General features: G+C 51.5%; 1 protein-coding gene across 1 annotated transcript in view; it reads left to right on the forward strand.

Annotated features, from left to right (window-relative positions):
• The first annotated feature begins 6728 nt into the window (after window positions 1-6728).
• Window positions 6729-26385, forward strand: part of SRP68 (signal recognition particle 68) — a 326066-nt gene continuing 306409 nt past the window's right edge. Inside the window, exon 1 of the mRNA XM_085616948.1 lies at window positions 6729-6880. Within this exon, the coding sequence (XP_085473074.1) occupies window positions 6760-6880 (121 nt within the window). The 5' untranslated portion in view covers window positions 6729-6759. The remainder of the gene's footprint in view (window positions 6881-26385) is intronic.

Here is a 26385-nt window from a genome sequence, read left to right on the forward strand (position 1 = left end):
TTACCTAGCCCACGGGCTGCGGGTGCATAGGTGTGAACTTGCGTCGGGTTTCGTCGTGGACTTCTATGGATGCCTGAAGGAAAGTTGCTGATAGGCAGTCAGTGCAGAGTGTCCGGTGGATCCCAAGGCCGGGATCAAGAAGGAAGGGTACCTGCAAGCAGAAGGGACAGAGTCAAGGTCACTAGCCAGTGACCACGTGGAACCAGGAAGGAACCAGGCGATGTCGTGAAGATTGCAGGTGAAAGGTGAAGCTTTTCGCTGCAGCCACGGGTACCAGGACCAGGAGGCGAGCTGTCCCACGAAGGCTATTGCTGTCGGCGGCGTCGAAGTCGAACTAGGACTCACCAAGCCTTGGCAAGCGGAACCCACGAAGAACGGAGGACTTGCTTCTGGTGCAGACCAGGAAGGTCTGGGGTGCTTCTCTTTTGCAAAGAAGCGGGAGCCAGTCTGGAGGAGCCAAACCAGCGGTGAAGATTTCAAGGTGTGTCGTCACAAAGGCCGCTAGCCAACGGGCAAGCAACCGGACAGACGCGGCAAGCAGGAAAATGCAGAAGGGCCCCACGCAGGACTCATGGAGTGCGGGAGGCTGATCTTCGGTGCAGATGGTGCTTGATGTTGGGGCTTCTCAATCCCCGGTGCACAACTTCGAGGGTACCTCAGAAGCTCCGCTGGAAGATACTCGCCACTTTTCCCAGGTAGCCGGTCCCACGTCTCTCGTCGCCTCCACGGATCTCAGCTCGGCTGTGGATGTGGATCAGGGTCGGAGAATTCTGGAAGTCAAGGCTCTGGTCGGGCTCTGCAGTCGGTCCCTCGTAGAACTTCAGCAAAGCAAAGGGTAGTCTCTTGATGGTGCCTGTTTGCACAGGGTAGCCACTCCTTGGACACAAGGGAGATTCTTCAGTCTTCTTCTTTCGTCGAATGTCGAAGGTCCAGAGTTTCTGTTCAAGTTGCAGGTTCAGGATAATCTAATCTCCTGGGGCCCAGCTACCACTCTTATACTAATCTGGGGGGCTGGGTTGCCTGCTAGGTCACGCCTTATGGGTGGGACCTGGGAGGGGGGTGGTTACACCCCCTTCCCTTTGTCCAGTTTCGCGCCAGGACTGGGGCGGGTGTGCCCCAGCACCGGTTTGAACTGGACTATGCATGGGACACCTTGTGTGCCCCAGGCAGTGTCTCGTTTCATTCATCCCTCCCTGCCCCAATACAATAAGGCCTGTCTGGGGTGGTGCTCGCACCTCCCAAGGCAGGAAACCTATTGTCCAAGCCTCCCTTGCCGGGATCACTCCCAGCAGCAGGAGGTCAGACTTGTGTCGTGGCAGCAGCATCCATTTTGTGATGCTGGGGCTCTGGTTAACTTTAACCGGGTAAGTAGGTTACAACATGTCTTCTCCCTCTAGAAGGGAGGGATAATATCCTCATCACCAGAAATGGGATGGGCGTATTATTCCAAAGTGTTAGACACCTTACACAACATGTTTTGATAAAGCCAAACCATAGTTACCATAACCGTTTAAGATTATAAGGCACTTTAAGAGTATATGGTAGGCTATATCATAGAACAGCTATAAGGACATGGTTCCGAAAGCTGCAGACAGGCTCAGCTCATGCTAGAGCACCATCTCACAGGTTACCAAGCACTCTGCCTCCAGGATTGTTAAGGCCTGCCATAGGAGTGGGTGATAGGTACACATGTGTCTATATATAAGATAGGTATAGGAATACTACACCTAAGCAAGGAGTGATTACACGACCTTGCCCCAGCTGAGTGATCAGCCAGTTGTGTCATAATGGAAGGCCAGGCCAGGGGTGGCATAATACATGCTGCAGCCCCTGGTAGGCCTAGGATACACCTATGCCCTGGGTACCTAAGGTACACTGTACAGGGGCCAATAAGGTGATCCTATCCAAATGGGTTATGCACCTAAAGTACATAGTATCAATTTAGAGAGAGAACAGCAGGGCTGTGGGTCTGATTAGCAGGCCCACAGCCACATCTAAGTTGAAAACCAGTAAAGCAAAAGCAAAAAGTGGGGGTGAACATAGAAAGCAGACCCTACTCTCCTACATATGATGCGGCAGTCGCCGCGCTCAATAGACACTTCGATCCACAGCTCAACCCCGACTTTGAAAAATTCAACTTCCGGAGGGCGTGGCAGACTGAGACCGAATCGGTCAACATGTTCTATGCGCGGCTACGCCGGCTGGCTAGCACGTGCCCCTTCACAGACCAGAGGGAGGAAATCCGGGACCAGATTATCCTAGGCTGCCGCTCAAAGCTCCTGCGAAAGCTGGTCCTCCGACAGCCCGGGATCTTGCTGGACGAGATCCTGGTCCTGGCTCGTTCTCATGAACTATCGGACGCCCGGGCAGAAGAGATGGAAGCGGCCTTACACACTCCGGTTGCCACGGGGTCGGTGCCTAGGACCCCGCACATCAAAGAAGAAAAGGTGGAGGCCATCCAGAGGCGTCCCGCTGTGACTCGCCAGGCGTCCAAACCACCACCAGGTGGGTCGTGTGGGTACTGTGGCGAAGATCACCCGGCAACGGCCGCCTGTGGGGCGAAAGGAAAAACATGCTCCCGCTGTGGAAGGCTAAATCACTATGCCAGAGTGCGCCGCGGCGGGCGATTCCGTCAGCTGTCGTCGAGACCCAGGTTCGGGCCACAGCAGGTTCGCCAGGTCTCGCTTGCTGACCCGCCGCCAAGCTCGGAAGACCAGCCACAGGCACGACACCCGATATATGAAGACGACGATGTGTTCGTGGTGTCATATGTCAGCCGGACAGGCTTCCGGTGAAGACCGCCTCCCATGTAATCAGTCTCAGTAGAGGGCACGGAGGTACACGCCCTCATTGACACCGGGGCGTCTGTCAATGTGATGGACTCCGATCAGTATGACCGTCTGTCACCGTGACCCCCCCTGACGCCGTCCAAGGCGCGAATATACACGTATGGAGGCACGGATCCTCTTCCCCTCCGTGGTGTTATTCATGCCACCATCGCGAGCGGAAGCTACTCGACCGAGACACAGTTCCATGTCATTCAAGGCAAGAAAGGAACCCTACTCAGCTGCCACACAGCAGAGGACCTAGGACTTGTGTTCTTCGCGAACCAGGTTCATGATTCACATGCGGAGGCAATACTGAAGGAGTTCCCAGCACTCTTCACCGGCCTGGGGAAACTCAAGGGCAAGAAGTTCAAGCTCCACATAGATCCGTCAGTACGACCGGTAGCCCTCAGACATCGAAGTGTGCCTTTCAACCTACGCCCACAAGTAGAGGAGGAGCTGCGAAAGCTCGAAGAGCTTGACGTCATTGAGAAGGTCTCAGGCCCCACTCCCTGGGTGTCCCCGCTGGTCGTGGCGCCCAAGCCCAAACAACCGGGGGCCATTAGACTCTGTGTCGACATGTGACTGCCCAATACAGCAGTGAAGAGGGAACGGCACATCACCCCCACGATGGACGACATCGTGGCGGACCTCAACGGGGTGAAATGGTTCTCGAAGCTCGACCTGAACGCCGGCTACCACCAGCTGGAACTGGACCCGGAGAGCCGGTACATCACCATCTTTTCAACCCATGTTGGCCTCCGGAGGTACAAAAGGCTCCACTTCGGAGTATCTTCAGCCGCAGAGGTCTTCCAGAGTGCAATTCGCGAAACGCTGTCAGGGCTGCAAGGGGTGATTAACCTCAGTGATGACATTCTGGTATTCTCCACCACGCTCGAGGAACATCCCTCCCACGTCCGGGCCACACTCAAGAGGCTGGCGGAATGTGGATTGACGCTACACAAAGCCAAGTGCTCCTTGTATCAAGACAGCGTAGACTTCTTTGGATACACGTTCACCCGCGAAGGGCTCCTGGTGGACCCGAAGAAGGCTGAAGCTATCAGGGCGGCAAGCACACCCCAAAGTCCCACTGAAATGAGGAGTTTCCTCGGGATGGCCACCTACTGTGGACGGTTTATCCCCAATCTTGCAGCAATGTCCGAGCCGCTACGCGCCCTCACGCGCCACGCCCACAAGTGAGATTGGACGCCAGCTGCCAACAAGGCGTTCCAAGATATCAAAGCGGGGCTATTAGACAAGATGGTCATGGCGTACTTCCACCTCCGACGGCGAACAAAACTGGTCGTAGATGCCAGCCCGGTGGGCCTAGGTGCGGTCCTCCTGCAGGAACATGGCCCCGAAGTGTGGAAGCCTGTCGCATATGCCAGCAAAGCTCTCACAGACACTGAGACGAGGTACGCCCAGATCGAAAGGGAAGCGCTGGCCATCAAATGGGCGTGCCAACATTTCCATTTGTACCTGTTTGGGCAAGAATTGAATGTTGTGACGGACCACAAACAGCTGCTCCCGCTGTTTGCTGGATTGTCAAGGCAGGCGCCACCGAGGATCGAACGATGGGCAGTGCAGTTGCAAGCATACAATTTCAAAGCGATCTACCGTCCCGGGGCTCACAACCCAGCAGACTATCTGTCCCGTCACCCGGAGTCAGCGGGGCTACCCGCCTCATCCGAAGACACCTGCAGCACCGAAGCGTTTGTAAGCATGGTGTCGCAAGGGGCGTGTCCCAAGGCCATGACGCTGGAGGAAATGGGTCAAGCCACTCGAGAGGACCCCACACTTTCTCGCGTTCGTAAAGCACTGGACAGTAATGGGTGGGCCCATTTCATGGATGGAGCCCGTGCTTTACGACAAGAAGTCAGCCATGCACGCCAACAATTGTGGCATGTCCGGAGCGAACTCAGTGTGGGGGAAGAAGGAGTCATTCTGAGGGGACGCCTCATAGTGGTCCCAGAAAGCTTACAGAGAAGAATCCTTGCGCTGGCGCATGTGGGCCACCAAGGGATGGCCAAAACCAAAGCCAGGCTGCGCGACTAGGTCTGATTCCCAGCAATGGACTCCAAAGTGGAGGAGATGGTCCGACAATGCCACGCCTGCACCATCACCGGAGGGGACCCTACGCCAGCCCCGGTAATCACCGAAGAAGCGAGTAAAACTCCGTGGACGCATCTCAGTATGGACTTTGGGAGTTTTCCAGATGGTCGTCACATGCTGGTTGTGGTCGACTCATTCTCGAAATTCCCCATCGTTGAAGTGATAGCGTCAACAGCTTTCCCCTATGTAAAGAAGGGCCTGGACCGAGTGTTCGCAACGATGGGGCTGCCTGAAGAGGTCAAGTCGGACAACGGACCCCCCTTCCAGGGGCGAGAATTCCAGGAATACCTTGAAAGTCTAGCAGTACGCCACCGGTAGATTACCTCACTATGGCCTCAAGCAAACGGGGAAGTGGAACGACTCATGAGAACGATTAACCGAGCCCTGCGCATCTCTGTGGAGAACGGAGAAGACCCGGAAGCAGCTCTGGACCAGTTCCTAGGCGCGTACCGTCAGACACCTCACAGCACCACCAAGTGTGCTCCGGCTCACCTTCTATTAAAGAGAGCTCCACGGGATAGCATTCCGTCAGATCCGATGTGGGTACCTGTTGAGCGGGATGACGCTGCTATCCAAGCAAGAAGGAAAACAACCAATAAGAAGGCCAGCGAGGCCCGCAGAGCCCAAGAGCCGCAGCTAAGAGCGGGAGACCGCGTGGTGATCAAAGACCGACACCCAGGGTGGAAGTTCCGGACTCCCTATGAGCCTGAGGTGTGGGGAGTGGTCAGTGTTCAAGGGGCCAAAAGGGGACAGCAATCCATCACGAGGAACGTATCTAGCTTCAAGAAGATCTCGGAGGCGGATACGAATCGAGATGTGTCTGGTTATCAAGAATCACCTTTGAACCTCCCTACCCCTGCGACGCCCAGAGAGAGGATCACCTCACCGCTCACCCCTTCGCCAGTCCGTCAGGACCATTCGGACAATGTCCGGCCAACCAGCCCTAACATCACTACCGAGGTGGACGGGAGTGTCCCGTTGGGCACCTCCCCGGAGCCCTGTGTCCGGAGCCAGAAGTATGGTCTCCGGCCGAATCCAGCCCCAAGTCAGAGGCTGAAGGATTTTGTATATACGTCTCCATGACCGGGGAGAACTTGATGGTCCTGAACTGAAAGAAAGGAGGGATGTAGAGAGCCATCCGGGCTCTCTCTGACAATGTTTCATTTACTCACGCATTCATACACCCCTCGGGCGGGCTCGTCCCGAGGGTATAAATAAATGGGTCGAAGACCGCTCTGGGTCTTCCGGCCACGAGGTGTGAATGGTGGCCCTGTGTCCGTTATTGCGCGCTGCTGCTGAACTGCGACACAGGCCCCGCCGCGCTACAGGGCTGAGCAGTAAGTAAGAAAGCTTGTGTGCTCCAGTCATTGTCTATACTTTTACTGATTTGTTATTTTGCTTATACTTTGGCATATGATTTGCAGGTTTTCTTGCTACTATGGTTGCTATTAAAAATGCAGGAAAGACTCATAGTAGGATCTCCTGATCTTGGTATAAAAATAAATTATCTTTTTCCTTTGAATGCCCTTTGGTAGCGCCAAATGTAGGCAAACATTCATAATAGACAGATCGATATCCTTTTCTTTCATCTATAAGTATAAACAAAGACGTGTACTATTAAAAACTCACACTTTAGAAATAAACGTTCAGTCACCTCGCTAAAGCATTGCTGTATTGTATTGTATGGTTAACCTCATAAGCCAAAACCTCGTCCGTGCCTCCTCCATGGTGGCCGCCATGTCTACTCCCTATAACCCGTCACCCTATTGAGAATGTGCTTCCGGTGCCTCTCTGTCCACGTGTCTCTATTGTCAATCCCGTGATGCAGCGCGCAGAGCGGAAGCTGACGGAGCAGCGGCTTGGGCTCATGGAGGAGAATAAGGAGAACGAGCGGCCGGCCGGGCCCGGGAAAGGAGCTCCCAGGGACGGACTGGGGCTGGAGAGTATCCTGAAGGGTTGACTTCATATTTTTAAGTTGAAGCCGCGAGTTAAAACCCTGCAGAGACGTGCTGTGGGGATGTGCTGGTATTGGAAAGAGCAGGAGAGCGAAATCTGGGAGCAAAGAAACCAATGTAGAAGGACAAACTGCCGCCCTGGGGGGCACACATGAAGCATATGGGGGTGAGGAGGCTACCACGTGAAGCACATAATAAGAGGTGGTGGCGCAGTAAGGTTGTCACCTGGGAACCTTACAGAAGCCACCCTGTTAGGGACAGGGCAAGACGACGCGAATATCGGTGCTTTCTGGCAAGCTGTCATGCTGTTAAGGAGACATCTGATAACCGTGGGAAAGGTTTGTCACAAGACAATTTGTGATGTGCTGTCAGATGTGATGGGATCCATTTGGGGGCAAATGTGGTCACTTGTGAATGTTTGTATTATGTTGAGAAGCCGTCGCTGGCCGAGGGATTCACCCACGGTGGAGTGGGAGATTCGGCTGTCAGAGCTTTTCACTGACAACAGGCTCCCACTAACCGGTTGCACTTTTGAAAAGTGGGTGTCACTGTTAAAACGATGTACTAATGAGATACTATAATTGCCAAAGGTACCCAATATTTTAGAGCTGCCACTGGTGAATAGTCGTACTGGGGCGGTTGTCACCAGTGAAGGAATCCACTGGTAAGAAGTTGTCTTACTCAAGCGGGTGCACTGTGATTGGAACCTTTTAGCTGTGAGCTGACATTGATGAGTGATTTCTTTAGGTAGCTGTGATCGCTAACCGAGGCGCTGTGGCTTGTTAACGCATGCACTCAGAAGGAGCATTCTTTTATCACGTACCCGCTGGGAACGAGCAAGAACTGCCTAATCGGCGAATCCACTGCTCCGCATGGTTAAAGCTGTCACGCCGGTGGTCCCCCTTGAGTAAAACATAAAGTAATTGTATTCCCTGCTTTGATGCCTGAACCTGTCAGGCAGTCTGCCATTCTACCTAATGGCTTACCCCTTCGTCTTTTTTAGGGACTAAATATTATAGCATGAAACGAACACATTGGTAAGACCGTGCTGACACACCAGAGTGAAACTTTACTTAGTGCCCTACATCTACACTCCATCATGTATCAGTCACTTGTAACATCAGCTGATGTCTTTAAACCGTGCTTTCTTTTGGCATCTTAGGGTTAACTATTTCATTTGCCTGGTCACAAAATAGAACGACTTTTCAGTGGGGTATTGTTTTTTTATTTTTGGGTAAGGATGATCTTTGTAACCTCCAGCATTCTTTTGTACTGGTCTTGACGCACGACATTTAACTGTTTTGGAAGGGGTGCATGTAACATTTTGGGCGGCCTTATGTCGGTAGCAATCATTTATACTGGATATCTGCTCCAATACATCGTATTCCCAAACTGAATGCCAAATACTTGGTTGTGTGTTGCTTTTGTGTTTTTCTGTCTGCAAATACAATCTGATGCTGTGTTCCTTAGGTAGATGTCCTCCACATCTTTGACGTTTGCATACCTCAGCAGGATCCAGGTTTAACGTTTGTTATGACGAAATTTGCAACCCTTGGAAACTAGTACCTTACAATGTTGTGTATTTGTAATGCACACTATCACCCATGAGGGTATCCTGGCGCTGAGCAGGTGTGTGTCTCTAGCCCTCTCTGTGGTTCACTGTTAAATAAAAAAAAAAGAGGTCTTCAGCTTCTTGCAGAATTCAAAAAGAGGGGAGAAGCCTCTGTTGTTGTTTGGGAAGCTGTTCCATGCTTTAGAAGTGATGTAAGAGAACACCTGCTTGATCTGGTTCTCTGTGTGTGTGGAATATATGCGAGTAGGAGTCTTGCCAGGGGGGGGATGTGATTGGTGTAAGGAGATAGACTGTATTGGTAGGTGGGGTCTAAGTTGTGTAGTGCCTTGAATGTGTGTGAGGAGTTTGAAATGAGCATGCTTGCGTATCGGGAGCCAGTGGCGCTCCTTCAGGTGTAGTGTGATGCGAGTTCTGTATGGGAGGTTGAGGATGAGTCGGGCTGCAGAGTTCTGTATGGTGTGTAGTCTTCTAGTGAGTTGCTTGATGAGCCTGGCATAGAGGGTGTTCCCGTAGTTCAACTTGCTGGTGACTGGAACATGAGTGACAGTTTTTAGGTCTTTCCGTGACCCTGCCCGCGGTCTCTCTTGAGACATGCTGTACCTACTGTATGGGCTTTCAGCACACCCAACCTTTTTCCTTTTGTTCCTTCATGTGCCTTTTGAAATTCCTTTGTTTTCGTTTGTGAATAGTTTACATTTGTCCCTCTTTTTGCTGCTTTGGTCACACCCTTGAGACTGGCCCTGTTACATGGATCACTTCACTATCTGCCATTTATGGTAGTTTTGGCGCACAACTTTTTTCTTTTGCCTTGGCTTGTTTGGCTTTCTAAACGTGCTCAGCCAAGGGCTGCAAATCATGTCCTTATCTTTTTTTCCACTGTCTTTGATTTCACAAGCACGTTTTCAGCTGGAGGCTATGTTGTTTTTCATCCTATAACCTTTTTGGTTTCATTAGCTCAAATGTCCAAACCTTGAATAATATACTAACGTAATGGAAGTATTGTTTAAGAAGAAGACTGACAGTAGGATCAACCTATTTACATTGTGCTTTTGACAGAGTGATTATTTGGATATGATTAAAGAGGTAAACGTGCAGGTTGTTGCGCAATTTGATGAAAATGGAAGCAGCTTTAAGTTGCATGCTTTCAACTTTTGATGCTTTCTTTAAGGTTTCAATCGTTGGTAAAATAAAACAATATCAAGGGCTTCCTCTTCGTGCTCTCCAAACGCGGCATGTATTGTGAGGTTACTTAACAATATAATCCTGCAAGTAGACAGTGCAACACCACCTCAGCAACACCTACGCAGCACCACTTCAGCACCAGTCAGCGTCACTCACCACCATTCAGCAGCACCAACTCAGCCCCAGCGCAGCACCACCTCAGCCCAGCACTATCTGCTCATCACCATCACAGCATCACTCAGCACCATCCCAATGTCAGTACAGCACCAACTCCTCATCAGTGCACAGCCATCTGCGCCCCACCACCCCAGCACCAGTGCAGCTCAACATCAGTGCAGCACCATCTCAGCATCAGATCAGCACAGAACCACCTCCGTATTAGTGCACCAACGCAGCCCCACCTCAGCAGCAACTGAGCCCCCTTCAGTATCCCTCAGTACCATCACCGCGACACCTCCTCATCAGTGCACCACCACCAGTGCCCCACCACCTCAGCACCAGCGCAGCTCAACATCAGTACAGCACCATCTCAGTATCAGATCAGCACTGCGCTACCTCCGTATTAGTGCACCACCAGTGCTGCCCCACCTTGGCATCAGCACAGCACCGCCTCCGCATCACCTCCACACAGCATCACTCAACGCCATCTTGAGCACACACCACCACTTCAGCACCACCTGAGCACCACGTCCGTATCAGCACAGTACTATTTCAGCATCAACACAGCACCACCTCATCAGTGCACCAGCGGCGCAGCACCGCCTCAGCAGAAACTCAGCATCAATGCTGCTCCACCTCAGCATTAGCGCAGCACCACTTCAGCACAGCACAAGCTCAGTACCACCTGAGCAGCAACATCACTCTGCACCACCACTGCTTCACAAGCTCGGCATCTCCTGAGCATCACTCCACACCACCTCAGCATTGCACCACGTCTGCGTCAGTGTACCACCACGAGCGGATCACCAACTCGGCACCACCGCAGCATCAGTGCAGTAGTACCTCAGCACTAGTGCGGCACCACCTCAGCACCAACGCAGAACCACTTCAGCATTAGTGCAGCACCACCTCCAAACCAGTGCATCACCTCTGCACCAGCGCAGCACCACGTCAGCATCCCTCAGCACCACCTCAACATCCCTCAGCACCACCTGAGCACCACCTCTGCACAAGCACACCACCAACGCAGCACCACCTGAGCATCAGCACAGCAGCACTTGAGCATCAGCACAGCAACACCTTATCACAGCACCACCTCAGCATTAGAACAGCACCATCTCAGCATAGCACCCCCTCCTCATCAGTGCAGCACCACTTTGGCATCAGCGCTGCACCAGCACAGCACCACCTCCTCATCAGTGTACCACCAACGCAGCATGATCACCTAAGAATCTCACCACACAGCGCCACCTGAGCACCAGCACAGCACCACCTCATCAGTGCACTTCCACCAGTGCAGAACCGCATCAGCGCAACACCAACTCAGCATTAGGGCCGCACCACTTTCGCATTAGGGCCGCGCCACTTTCACATTAGGGCAGCGCCACTTTCTCATCAGGGCAGCGCCACTTTCACATCCGGGCAGCCCGGCACCACCTGGGCTCCGTCAGCCCGGCACCTCCTCGGCATCTGCGTACCTTCACCTTAGCAGCAATACAGCACCAACACAGCACCAACGCAGCATCAGCGCATCACCAACTCCGCATCAGGTCATCACCACAGCACCAACTCAGCATCACTCTGCACCATCTGAGCGCTTGCTCAGCACCAGTACAACACCACTACCTCCGCATGACTCCGCATCACTCAGCACCCTCAGTATCATTCAGTATCACCTCAGCATCAGATCACCACTACCTACGCATCAGTGCACCACCATCAGCACAGCCCCAACTCACCTTCACCTTAGCAGCAATACAGCACCAACGCAACATCAGTGCATCGCTTCAGTACAGCACCAACGCAACATCAGCGCATCGCTTCAGCACAGCACCAACTCAGCACGATCTGAGCACCACCTGATCATCAGCACAGCACCACCACCTCACCTTGACTGAGCACCTCAGTATCGTCTGGCACCACCACCTCAGTATCGTCTGGCACCACCACCTCGGTATCGTCCGGCACCACCTCAGCAGCACCTCAGTATCACCTCAGCATCACTCAGCACCACCTCAGCTTTCCCTCGGAACCTGGCATCTGTTGATTCTCCCCTAGTGTCTACCCACTGCTTGTGTTGTAATTCAGGTACTATTTACCAACCCCCACTCTTCCGTTGTTTATGCCTCTCCCCATAACAAAAAAAAACCAAGCATTTGCAATGCAAATTGGTCTCGCATTTGTGAGTTTGAGCTATTGAGGGTTGTAAATGACAATGTCTTTTACCCATGTGTTTTGGTTTGTAGTGGGAGGAAACAAAACAAGCTGTACTGGATAAGCCCTGTACATTGGTCACACTGCATACAAATCTCAGTAGAAGGGCCAAAACGTAAAGGGAAGTGTACACCCAGGGCAGACAGGCTGAAGATGAAACTGTGCATACGATATGGAGCATGAGGCAGGCTGACCTAAGGAGTATTGAGCAAGCCAGAAGCGGTCAATGTGTCGAATTCATAAATACACCGGGCACTGTGTTCAGTAGGTGAAGCAGCCGGCGATGGGTAGGGAGCATATGGATTAGACCACGGAGTGCAGTGTACACATGAATCAGGCTACACAGGCAAGTGAATATATGGATTTGGACAGCTGAACAGGGCAGTGTTTACAAATAAGGTAGACTAAGAACGGTAATGGCTCCACTGGTCATGCTTCAGTGGTCACTATGATTAGCGTTTTGTGGAGAAGAAAAAACACACAAAGCACTCGTCTCTAGAGGGTTGTTTACATATGTTCATGAATACACAGGAGTGTGTATGATTAAGTTACACACACAACGCTATAAATGACACTCACTAGAGGCAGAGAGGACGGTTGTCAATCACAGGAACTCCACACAACGCTACTGCCGACAGAGACTTGCTCACCTAAGGCACTCGCGTGACATTACTGTGCATTTATCGGCGATGCAGATACTTAAGTCCACCTAAGCCCAGGTGCATTTATATAGGCGATCGCTAGCAAATTCACCGGGCCTGAATGGGGAACCCACTTGGTGCAATGTATGGCCACGCATTTCTCAAGAAGTAGTGCGTTGATAAAGCTCTGCTGACAACAGGGACTGCAGCTTCTTCCAGGGAAGAAGGGCCCCTTTTAAGAAGATAATCATTGCCTCTTATAGCATGATGCAGAATTGGATTCTACCATTACCTGGATTACAGCGTCCTAATCTGTAGTGATTTGAGGCTAGAAATGTTAGTATATGGGAGGAGTTATACGACGGTGCTTGGAGTTCACAAGTAAACGCACTCCTCACCTGGGGAGACAATATTATATTTGAATGTTCTCTTCCGGCCATATGTTCTCTGCACATACCCAACCACTGTCATGTTTAAATTAGCATGCATCTTCGAATTATAAACCAGTGCAAACTTGCAAAACAGTGGCATAGCAAAGGTACAATGGGCCAAAATGCAAGTAAGGAAAATGTGCCCCATCCGCTCTTTTGATGGTAAAAAATAGCTATTTTGGGAGTGCAGTGGGCCCCGATATGCACCTGAGTGCCAGGTGCCACTGCACATGCTGCACCTGTGACAGTAAAGTCCCTGTTCTAATTTCCAAAGAGAAAGTTCGAAAGTGTACGCGTGCTTCAGTGGGGTGGTGCTGGTGAGGAGTTGGTTGTCCGCTGTTTGAAGATGCAATAAACGAGTTACCTATCATGCAGTAAACCACGCACTATGCCATTCTGCCTTGTGCTGCACCTCTATCCAGGGCGATATCAAAGGGGATGATGGACGGAGCGTTTGAGCAAATCAAACACTCACCCCCAGTCAATTGATCTGGGTTTAATCCATCATCATTCTTTAGCTCACTACACCACCCCAGTTCAGACATGGCCATATGAAAATCTGTCTGACCCTGTGCCTCATGGGAACAGTCCAGCCCGAACTGCCAAGCCATGTCTTCCCTGGACCAGAAACAAGCATCCTGGGACCGGTTTCGGGTTCATAACCCTCATCAGCCAGGCTATCTTGAATCCAGTGGCAAAGTGAGCAAGGGACCCACGTCTGGGCATACCCTGCCAACTTAGGGTGAACAAAGCGATACCAAAGGGGATGATGGATGGAGCGTTTGAGCAAATCAAACACTCACCCCCAGTCAACTGATGTGGGTTTAATCCATCATCATGCTTTAGCTCACTCCACCTCTAACCTGGCCACGAGCATCCTTTCTCCAGTTAATACTCATGGGCGCTGTTTCCTGATGCCAATGTAGACATGCGTTTAAGCAATTAAAGAGAGGGTGGTGTGTGTATATGTGTGTATATATATATATATATACCCCCACCCCCCCTCTCTCTCATGGGCAAAGCCACGCCCTTATTTCACACCCTGAAGCGGTGCAGACATTTGCCATAGCTCCACGGGGCTGAATGTGTTTTCTTGGGGATAACAAACAACAGTGTTTGAATCTACCCACTCTCAGACATGCCTCAGTGTGATGGTGATGGCAGTCTGATGTGCTTCTGTACTGTGTGTGTGATGAGATGACGCGCTGCACGGACTTGTGCAGTTCCACAGTCAGAGCGACATCGCTCTTCTGGCGGATTCAATGTGTCAAAGTGCGTCTCTTGAGGGGAAGGGCAGAGAGGGGCTACGTAGTGCGTGTGAGACACTTGCTGAAACGAGGTGTGCGCGTGAAAACAGCTGAGAATCACCATTCGTCCCCGTAGCAAATTACGCTACAACTCAGAATTGCCTAAAATACATAGGGTAGGTTAAAGTGGACTCATTGGAAAGTGCACTGCTGTTGATCAATAACTCGTTATCACACTTCAGTCTGACAGTTCAAGACACAAGGGTGGGTGATATGCGCCAATACACACCTGTTCTGCTACAAGTGTTTAACTCGGCACTGCCAGCAAGGAGATTCGTCCTTTTTCACACTCTGTGAGACACGCAGTTAATAAACAAGCCTTGCTACGTTTATTTCCTACTCGGTGCAGGAAAGAAGGGGTATGAGGCAGAGTTCCTACCCAAGCATGGCTGTGTCTCCTTGCTTCACAAACTGATTGGCGAAAGGAGCATCCAGCTGCAGCAGCAGCCCCGCCCCCAGCAGCAACGATGCTTCTTTCCAGCTGCAGCAGTGAAGATCCTCCCTTGCAGCGGCTGCCAGCAGCTCCACACAGCAGCTCGGCGCATAGCGCGCACACGCTCAGGAAGACTGCCTGTGTGCTCGGGCGGCTCGCACACCATTTAGCGAGCATGAAGCTGGCAGGAGAGTGAGAGCGGCTCAGCCAGCGGCACACGGCTTACAGCCTCCGAGAGCCCGGTGCCACCCGGCCGTCTCCTTGGCAACCGGTGTGTGTCGGTGAATGGGGATGGAGCAAGGCAGACCTATCCTAACAACCACCTGGGGCTGGGCGCATAGACTCATCAGCAGAAGAGGAAGCATCAGCGCGCTGAATATAAACAAAGCACGTTGCACTTTTGGCGCGCATGCGTACTATATAAGGCACTATCAACACCCGATCAGCAGAGGCTGTAAAAACATCACGACAGCTGGCAAAATATGTGTCTGTGCCTGTTAAGCGCACAATCGTCAGAAGCAGAAACCTTCTGCACTCCATCAACATCACGTGCTTGAAATAAAAAAGTCCAACAAAAACAGCATACCAAAACAACGCCCCTAATACAAGTAAAGGGGCCAATAGCCATAGGCGTGGCTAAGAGCCCAAAAGGAGGGACTTAAAACACTATTAACCAATATCAAGTACAGAAGGTTTGAAAGGCACACTGGAGTACAAATTAAACCAACTATTTAAAAAGAGGCGGTCTGCCACTTACTAAAGTATATACTCCATGTCTCAACGAGACAGCACAAGTGCTGCCTAGGCGAGACCTAATAAAGAAAACCAGCATTCGAACAGGCAGGAAGAAGTTGTCAGCATTGCAAGGACAAAAAAACTAGAAGACATTTTTATTTTGATTCTTCTTTTTTTTAAGTGGGTCGTTTAGTGGTACATGTCTTCTTGGTTATATATAAGGTAACAAAAATGCTTATAACACTTTTTTATTTTAGCATTTCAACATGCTGCACAGCAGTCACAATGCTCTACCACACACCTTAAAGACAGTGTCAAAGACAATAGCTAAGGGTAAACATTTTATAAGGTCCCAAAGGCGAGACCTATTGGCTATGCCAATGGTTGGAAGCCATTTGAAGCTCTTCCTCAGCGTCATTGGGGCGTGGAAGCAGAATGCAGTGACGGTGTTGACTTGTGCGATTATGTCCAGTTTGCTGTCAGTGATTATTCTGAAGTACCTGGCCTGGGTACTGGGTGTGGGTATGGGTCTGAATTCACTGGCCACCAGTTGGAGTCCCATGGTAAGGTGTTCTTGTAGAAGATCCCTACCTCTCTCTTGTCAGTGTTAAGCTTGAGACAGTTGGCTTTTATCCAGTTAGCGACTTCGGTCATTCAGGCCAGTTTCTTATGCTGGAGGTCCAATACAAGAGGTAGAATAAAAGTTGAGTGTCACCTGCATAGGAGAGGATGTGGATGTCATGTACGCGGATGATGTTGCCCAGAGGGATCATGTATGCTTTGAAGAGGGTGAGGCTGAGCGATTAAACTTGAGGCACCCCAAAGATGAGTTTGCAGGCTTCAGAGAAATAAGGTGCCAGGCTGACCGCTTGCGTTGTATCTGTTAAGAAGGAGCAGGACCAGTGCAGAGTGGGTCCTTGGATGCCAGTCTCGTGCAGGCGCCTGATGAGGATGGAGTGTCAGACCGTGTCAAATGCTGCGGATAGGTTTTAGGAGAATGAGGGCTGGCATGTCTCCTCTGATAAGGATCAAGTCGATGTGATTTTTGGCGTTGATGAGTGCTATTTCTTTACTGTGGTTGGGCCTGAATCCGGACAGCTTGGGGTCGAGGAGCAGGTGGTTGCTGAGGTGATCAGGGAGGCGTTGGTTGATTTGTTTCTCTACAACCATTAGGGTATGGTATGAGACGGTCTGTAGTTGGAAAGCGTGGCTGGTTTAGAGCATGGTTTCTTGAGCAGGGGCATGATATTAGCATGTTTTAGGTGTCCAGAAATGTGGTTGAGTTGATGGAGGCGTGAGGAGGTGTGTTATTGTTTTACTGATTGGTAGTAGCCCTTTGTTGAAGGTGTGGCAGGGGTAAGGGCCAAATGGAGCCTCCAAGTAGGTGGTCTTCATTGTAGCAGCGATTTAGATGGTGGTGACGCTGGACCACAAAGTCAGTGGTCGTTCTTTGGCTGTGATGGGAGGTTGAGTTGCGACGGTGATGGGGTTGAGGGTCGAAGCTGCTGTATTGATAGGCGAGTTTGTCACAGAAGAATTACGAGAAATTAGTGCAAAGGTTTTGTGAGTGGGTGATCTTGCTGGAGGCGTGGTGAAATCTTTAATGGCCAATATTTGCTTGATGCTGTTAGTGCCAGCGTCAGTGCGATCTACAAGTACTCCTTATGTGTTGGTGGTAGCATTGTAGGGCTGATTTGAAGATGTCTTTATCTGCAGTGTCTTGACTTGTACCCTATTTGTGCTACAGTTGCTTGCTGTGGCTTTTCGTCAGCCCGATTTCCTCTTTGTACCAACTGACCTGTGTTTGGACTCTTGCCATTGGATTGCGCATGAGTGGGATCCAGAATTTCGGCGCATGCAATAGTCCAACTTTTGATGTTCTTGATGACTTTTGGCAAGTTGCTGGTCTGCTTGGCCTGGCAATCGGAGAGGGCAGAAGCTCACTCCTCTTCTTTGATGCTTTTTCAGCTGCTGTGGGTGGTTCCTTGTGGTGGTAGGTCTGTGATGGTGTTGCAGAATGGGTATACTGATTAGGGCATGGTCTGCCAGAGTATAGTTTCTGGCTTGTCGACTGTGGTGTTACTGTTTGAGGAAAAAGTCGGGTCCAGTAGGTGTCTGGTGGTGTTTGTGGCTTCGGTAATACGCTGAATCAGATCACGTTTTGCAATAATTTCTAGAAGGGCAGCAGAGTTTAGGTTAGTGCGGTGTTCTAGGTGAAAGTTAAGGTGTTCGAGGAGGATGAAGGTGTTGAGGGTTGCGATGAAGTTTATTTGTTGGTGAAATTGGTGCAGGTGTTGGTCTTTATATGTGGGCCACATACACTGAGAAGTTGACTGTGATGCTTATCTTGACCATGAGGTATTCCATTTATCTGGTGGGAGTATTTGTGTAGGTGGTGCAGCTGATGGTATCATTGAACATGATGGCGATTCCAACTCTGGGTTTGTGCTGCTGATCCTGCCTGACAATTGTTTAGCTGACAAGGATGGCTGTAGTGACCTCTGCTGTTAAGGTTGGTTTAGCCATGTTTCAGCAAGGAAGAGCAGTTCTTGTGCATGGTCCTGCAGTAGGTCCCATAACTCAGTGGGGTGTTTGGTGAGTGAGCGGGTATTGAGGAGCATGGACATTTGTGGCATGTTGTGTGTATGGTGTTTGGTCCCTGTGAGCATGAGCAGGTGGCTGGTTTTGTGAGTGTGAGCGAGTGGGGTGCTGGATGCTGTTGGTGTGGAAGTGGTGGGTGTAGGAGAGTGCATGAGAACTTACAGGAGGGGTATGTGAATGCTCCTTCTGAGTTGTCTAGTGCCGTGTGGCAGCAGTGCGTTGAACAGGGTCGAGTGCCCGAAGGAGCATGGCAGGGTAGCAGTGGGTAGGGGAAGAACCAGGATTCCTGGTGTTGGGCGTGGTCCAGGGGCAGACAGACTGGCCTATGGAGCTCCTTTGCAAATGTAAACTATTTAGAAAAAAAAGATTTATTGATGTAAAATGAGAGACTAATGTGCTATGTGGAAATGAGTTTTGTTATCTGTAAGGCAGTATGTAAATATCATGCCCGGACAGTGCACTTTGATACTGTGGTATCTGCTGGTTTGGTGGGGTGCTGTGCTTATGATGGTGTGAAGTGACATGACCAAGGTATTTACTTAGATTTGCGAGTGAAACTTCTCACATGTTGTGTACAAGAAGTTGCTGGGATGTTTGTTTTTGTTTTGTAGAATGTTGCTGTGTCCTGTGAGAAGAATGTCTACATATTAAATAAAAGAGATGGTGTGTGAAGAGAGAGGTTGTGCTTTTACGACAGGTTTGCTTTGATAATTATGACTTCGTAGTTGGTTTGTGCATCTGAAGGTTTCATGTGCTGTCAGTGTACTGTAAGATATACCCTTACTTGTCTTATGCAAGCTTTCAACAATGCAACCATACTCTACTTGGGTTGGACATCTTTCAGTATGTTAGAATATACAGTGAAATAAGAACGAAAAGTTTAATACATTAGCAGCATCGCGAATGCGCAGATGACCAGGGGAACTTGGTGCTGGCATTCAGTGTGTATGAAATTGCCACACAGGTTATACCACTGACAATACGTACAGATTGAAAACTGCATCATCTTCGGTACTCCCTGTCTCTTGTCGAGTTACTGAGGGTTCTAAGATCTCTCCTGTCATCTTAAAACTCTTTATGGACCCCTTTGAGTCCATACCAACATTATCAAGATTTTTCAATATGCCGACAACACTCAACTGTACCCTAAAATCACCTCAACCTACAACATGCAGCCTCTTGAATCCTGCATCAAACTAATTCAGACCTGGTATCAAATCTGAAGTTCATCTTGACAAATACCGGGTTCTTCCAGTGCACCAGCAGCACCAAACAGTTTCAGAGTCCGGCTTGGCTCTCTGCCATAAACCCATCAGATTTCATCTCTCAGATGACAGACCGTGCAAAACCCTCGGGAATTCTGTGTTGGCATTGAATTCAGATTCAAAGAACACATCATCAGGAAGACTAAGACAACATGGTATCAAATCTCCCTCCTAAGAAATTTAAACCGTTTCTCTTGATAAGAGGCCTGAAAAACAATGCAAGCCCTGGTTCTATCCCTGCTATTTAAGGCAATACTAGACATCACTTTAGCCCACCTGAAAGGCAACATCTACAAAGTAGCGTGTCTCATTAAGTATCTAAAGATATTTGACAATATCACCCCCACAATGAAGGAACTACACTGGCTTTCTTCTCCATGCTTGTGTTATCAAGATTAACTGCCCCCCCCCCCCCCCTCAGTGCTATCCAAAATAATCACCCAACATAACTTACCAGGAAAGTAACTACCTCAAGCAGATCGCTCTACACCAATCCCTGTAAGTTGGTATCACTTTCAAGACTAGCTGCTTTACCTATAAAGTCCATGAGGAATAATCTCCCAACATTTCTGACTATGAAACTGGTCAATTGGACAGACTGCATCGCATTAGGTGCCAGGAGATTGCCAGACTTGGAAACGTAAATTTCAGGAAGAAGCTGAATACATCAATCAATCAAGAAATTTGTATAGCGCGCTACTCACCCGGAGGGTCTCAAGGCGCTTGGTGTGGGGGGGGGGGGGGGGGGAGGTCCGCTACTGCTCGAACAGCCAGGTCTTGAGTTGCTTCCTGAAGGAGAGGTGGTCTTGGGTACGACGGAGGTGGATGGGGAGGGAGTTCCAAGTCTTGGCTGCCAGGTAGGAGAAGGATCTTCCTCCCATGGTGGCTCTTCGAATGCGTGGAACCGCGGCGAGGGCGTGACTGGTCGATCGCAGTTGGCGGGTGGGAGTGTAGAAGGTCAGGCGGTTGTTGAGGTACCTGGGGCCCAGGTCGTGGAGGGCCTTGTGTGCGTGGGTGAGGAGACGGAACATGATTCTCTTGCTGATGGGGAGCCAGTGCAGGTCTCTTAGGTGTCCGGAGATGTGGCTGTGTCGGGGGATGTCCAGGATGAGCCGTGCGGAGGCGTTCTGGATGCGTTGGAGTCTTTTCTGTAGTTCGGCTGTGGTTCCGGTGTAGAGGGTGTTACCGTAGTCCAGTCGGCTGGTGATGAGTGCTTGGGTGACCGTCTTCCTGGTTTCGGTGGGGATCCATCGGAAGATCTTTCGGAGCATGCATAGGATGTTGAAACACGATGATGAGATGGCGTTGACTTGTCTGGTCATCAAGAGGGAGGAGTCCAGGATGAAGCCCAGGTTGCGTGCATGGTCCGTTGGGTTGGGTGCGCTGCCTAGGGCCGGGGGCCACCAGGAGTCGTCCCAGGCAGAGGGTGATGATCCAAGGATGAGGACTTCCGTCTTGTCTGAGTTCAGTTTCAGGTGGCTGTTCTTCATCCACTCGGCCACTTCTTTCATCCCTTCGTGTAGGTTGGTTCTGGCGGTGGCAGGGTCGTTTGTGAGGGAGAGGATCAGCTGGGTGTCGTCGGCGTAGGAGATGATGTTGAGGTTGTGTTGGCGTGCGATGGCTGCGAGGGGGCTCATGTAGACGTTGAAGAGGGTGATGCTGAGTGATGATCCTTGTGGTACGCCGCAGATGACTTCGGTGGCCTCGGATCTGAACGGGGGGAGGCGGACTCTCTGGGTTCTTCTGGCGAGGAACGAGATGATCAACTCCAGTGCCTTCTCTTGGATACCGACGTTGCTGAGGCGTTGTACTAGGGTGCGGTGGCAGACAGTATCGAACGCTGCGGAGAGGTCCAGGAGGATGAGGGTCGCTGTTTCCCCGTTGTCGAGCAGGGTTCGGATGTCGTCAGTGGCTGCGATGAGGGCGGTCTTGGTGCTGTGGTTGGCTCGGAATCCGGACTGTGAGTGGTCGAGGGATCCGTTCGTCTTGAGGAAGGCGGCAAGCTGTCTGTTGACGGTCTTCTCGATGACTTTGGCAGGAAACGGGAGGAGCGAGATGGGGCGGTAGTTCTTGAGGTCGGTGGGGTCTGCTAAAGGTTTCATCAAGAGGGCGCTGAGTTCGGCATGCTTCCAGCTTTCCGGGAAGGAGGCGGTGTTGAAGGAGCAGTTGATGATGTCCCTGAGATGGGGTGCGATGACGGAGTCGGCCTTGTTGAAGACGTGGTGGGGGCATGGGTCGGTTGGCGATCCGGAGTGGGTGGTGTTCATCATGCGGATGGTGTCTTCGGTGCTAACCGGGGTCCAGGCGCGGAGGGTGATGGTGGGGGGCGCTGGTTCTGTGGTAGGGTGCGTGGACTGTTCGCCGAAGCTGTTGTGTATGACTGCGATCTTGCTGTGGAAGAACGAGGCGAGTGAGTCGCAGAGGTCTTGTGAGGGAGTGATGTTGTTTCCGGCGCTGGGGTTGGAGAGCTCTTTGATGATGCTAAAGAGTTCCTTGCTGTTGTTGTCCAGTCGATCCTTGAATGCTGACTTCCTGGTGGTGTGGATCAGCTGGTGGTGTTTGCGGGTGGCGTGCTTGAGGGCGGTCATGTTGTCTGTGGTCGATTGTTTTCGCCAAGATTTCTCGAGGGTGCGGCAGTTCTTCTTGGAGTTCTTGAGGTCGTCGTTGAACCAGGAGGCATTCTTGCTTCCGGGCCTGCTGGGATGGTTTTTCAGGGGTGCGAGGTCGTCAACGCAGTTGGTGATCCACTGTGTGAGTTTGTTGGCTGCTTGGTTGGGGTCCGTTGATCTGGCGGGAGGGGTTCTGGTTCAGCGATGTGGTGAGCTGGTCGGTGGTGATCTTGTTTCAGCTCCTGCGGGGAACCTGTTGCGGGAGGTGGTGGGTCGTGGTCTTTCTGAAGCTGAAGTGGACGCAGCGGTGGTCTGTCCAGTGGAGTCCGGTGGAGTGGCTGAAGGAGATGTACTTGCTGGAAGAGAAGATTGGGTCGAGCGTGTGTCCGGCGTAGTGGGTGGGGGTGTTCACCGGTTGCTTGAGTCCGAGGTTGGCGAGGTTGTCCAGCAGGGTGGTGGTGGTGTTGTTGTCGTAGTAGTTCTCCAGGTGGAAGTTGAGGTCCCCTAGGAGAATGTAGTCGGCGGAGGGGAGGGCGTGTTGGCTGATGAAGTCTGCGATGTCTTCGCTGAATTGTGTGCGGGGTCCTGGGGGTCTGTAGATGAGGGTGCCTCTGAGTGTAGTCTTGGGGTCGGTGTGTATCTGGAAGTGAAGGTGTTCGGCGGCTGTGAGGATGTCGTCGGAGCTGGTCGTGATGCGGATGGTGTTCTTGTGGACGATGGCGATGCCTCCTCCTGTCTGGTTGACGCGGTCCCTTCGGGTGATCTTGTATCCGTCCGGGATGGCTATGGCGATGTCGGGCGCTGAGGAGGCGTTCATCCAGGTTTCCGTGAGGAAGGCGATGTCCGGAGATGTGGTGTCGAGCAGGTTCCATAGTTCCACGGCGTGTCTGTGGATGGAGCGGGTGTTGAGCAGGATGCACTTCAGGTGGTTGCTGTTGGTGCTCGGCTTGGCGTGTGCGGGTGCAGTGCAGGTCCGGATGCAGGAGAACTTGCAGGGTTGGCAGGTGAAGGGTCCGTGGGTGCGTCCTGGGGTGGCTCGGTGGCAGCCGGTGTTGAGTGCGCTGAGGGTGGCGGCGTCGTACGTCCGGTGGGTGGGCTGGCGTCTGTGGGGGCCAGGGGGTCTGGCGCTGGGCGCGGTCCAGGCGCGGACGGGCGTAGAGGGGCTTGCCTTTGGCGCGCCTTTGGCGCACCATAGGCGCACCCGCTGCGCGTGAAAGCTGCACGCACGCGCTGACTCTGCCATAAATGGAGAGTGGGGGGGCAGAGCGAGGGAGAAGCAGTTGGGAGGCAGGAGCGGGGCGGCGAGTGGGGAGGGGAGCGGTGATGCAGGAGGGAACGGGGGTGGGGCCGCGGGGGAGCAGCGGCAGGGAGCGGGGTGGGTCAGCGGTAGAAAACAGCGTTGGGGCACAGGAACGATCAGGGGCACAACGATGCAAACGATCACAAAACAAATGCAGGATCACAAAACAATACTGGGGGCAGGGGGCAGAAACAATACGGCGCAACACTGGGAGCGAGGACAGGGGCACAGGGGTACAACAGTTGACGATGCAAATGAAAGGAAAACAGTTACAGGCACAATACTGGTACAACAGTAGACGATGTAAATGAGCAGTGAACAATTACAGGGGCAGATACAAACTTGGCGGCGGCAAGCGGATCCCGGGCACACTTGGGGTGGGCCACGCGACGGGAGGAGCGACCGTCTCTGACCAGGTCAGGTCAGGTCACAGCTCCCCGCCTCGCGGACACCACCTTTTGTGTTCAGTGGGAGGGAGGAGCAGCTGGGAGGCGGGAGCGGGGTGGCGAGTGGGGAGGGGAGCGGTGATGCAAGAGGGAACGGGGGTGGGGCCGCGGGGGAGCAGCGGCAGGGAGCGGGGTGGGTCAGCGGTAGAAAACGGCAGTGGGGCACAGGAACGATCAGGGGCACAACCATGCAAACAATCACAAAACAAATGCAGGATTACAAAACCATACTGAGGTCAGGGGGCAGGGGGCAGAAACAATACGGCGCAACACTGGGAGCGAGGACAGGGGCACAGGGGTACAACAGTTGACGATGCAAATGACAGGAAAACACACAGGCACAATACTGGTACAACAGTAGACGATGTAAATGAGCAGTGAAAAATTACAGGGGCAGATACAAACTTGGCGGCGGCAAGCGGATCCCGGGCACACTTTGGGTGGGCCACGCGGCGGCAGGAGCGACCGGCTCTGACCAGGTCAGGTCAGATCACCTGTTTAAGAAACAGTACCTCCAACAAACAAGATTTCACCTATTATTTACCTCCTGTATACAAATGTATAGCTCATTTGCCTTTCACCCTTGTTTGGCGCTCCTGGATTCCCTACTGGGACTGTGCTGTACGGTAACTACAGTGTTGCTCCATATGACTTTAGTATTTACATCACTGTGTTTTGCTCTTGCTCAGTCTTCATCTCCACTTCTTGACCTTGTGTTTGCTTTGATTCACAGCTTTTTAAAAAGTTTGTAGTGCACAGGTCCACATGAGGGAAAGTGCTATTTAGGTCTCACCTACAGACCGCTTTTAGCTGTCTCTAGGCGAAAGCTCTAGTGGACCATACCAAAAACCTGTGCTTGCTATTTGTTGACTTTCACTCTCATTTGCTTGATTTGTATTTGGTGGCTTGCCTTCCTCTCCTCATTTGCATCTCCCCAATAGCATAACCATCCATTTGTTTGGCTGACTTGTATCCTTCCGCTTCTCAGTTTAGGGGACTACTTTTTTTCTTCTTCTTTCAACACTGTGAGAATGTATGTGCTTTCTTGCTGTCGCCCTCGTGTGGTGGTCCACTCCCCCAAATACCTTCTCTATGTTCTTTTTTGCTACCCCTCCTTGCAGCTTGTCTGTAAAAGCACACCAACACCTATATTTTTGCCAGATTACGACAGAGCATCATGGGAAATAGCCTCCATACCTACAACAGTGGGAGGGAAGTTTCCTTTATCAATTTCTGATTTGATTAGGGAGATTGTATCCCAAAAAAACATTAGGGGCAATTTATTTTTGTGGAATAGTAGGCTTGCCCCTATTGAAAATGTTTCTTGTAAAAAGTTGAAACTGTTTTGAATTCTTCTTTATTGACACCCTCATAATTTTTTTTAGGTCTCGCCTAGCGACGCAGCGCATGCGTTGCTTGCCTTGGCGATATCTATTGTCGTGGGTTTTGCGTCCGAAGGGGGACAGGATGTGCACGCGACCGGAGGACAGGCGATGTGCATGTGTACGGCGCGCTTTCACTTTCCTAGTTTAATGGTGTTCTGCCCGGACAGGTGATGTGCACGTCTCGTACAACGCTCGCATGACACGCGCGCATGACACGCTTTCACTTTCCTATTACAGGAGATGTGCTCGCGTACGGTGCAAGCTTGCTGCACAGGGGTCTGTGCCTTTTGTAAATTTTCACACACCCCCTCTGCCCGCCCGCACTCGGTGTGAGCCTTCCACGGCTCACCTCAGACAAGCTCCGCTACAGTACGGTGGAATTCAGCAGGACACTTGACATGCAGGCGATGCTGCTTTCAATCCGCCCGGGTTCGCAAGTCGGGTTTGCATTGTTACTATCTGCCGGGAGCTTCACGAACAGTGTAAAAAGGTAAGGATTTGCATCGCGCCCCCCGCCCGCACTCCGTTGTCTGGTTTTTTGCACCCCCCCCACCCGCAATCCGCTGTCCGTAAATTTTCACCACTTGGACAAAAGCACTTATAATTTAACACTCACAGGAACAGCCGTCTCGTCAGACAGAAGCTTGGACCACTTCCAGGCTCGGCCAGAGCACAGGCAGCTGATGCCTCTGCAGGGACTACCCCCGGCGCCCTCAAGTTATGAAGTCACACTGGACAGGACGCGCATTGAAGACCGACCCCCCCCTAGCAAGGCGCTGCACGTGGAATAGCAGAGGCCTCCCCCTGGAAGATATTCCGCATTCAACTCCATTGCAGAGCACTACAGAGGCCACTGCACACCGGGATATACACTGCACTTAACTCCTATGCACATGCATGTTGTCTCACTCCCTGTAACATGCAGTGAATTGGGAACCACATGTATAGCTAAGGCGTGCGCTGCACCACTGGGGGTATATTGCACACAACCCCAGTTCTAGTTTGTACCCCAGAAAGTGCACCACAGCCAGGGTGATTTCCTAAGGGTTTCTCCACAGTAAGCTCATCTTAGCGTAGTGGAGACTTTATCTCTGAGCACCAACACACAATGTATAGACCTAGGAACCTTGTTAGCCTACTCTGTGAGCTGTAAGTGCACTAAAAAGGCCCAGTGGATATGCTCACACAGCATTTGCACCCTGTTAGTTCGGA

This window comes from Triturus cristatus, chromosome 7 (assembly GCF_964204655.1).
Source record: "Triturus cristatus chromosome 7, aTriCri1.1, whole genome shotgun sequence".
NCBI classification, from domain to species: Eukaryota; Metazoa; Chordata; class Amphibia; order Caudata; family Salamandridae; genus Triturus; species Triturus cristatus.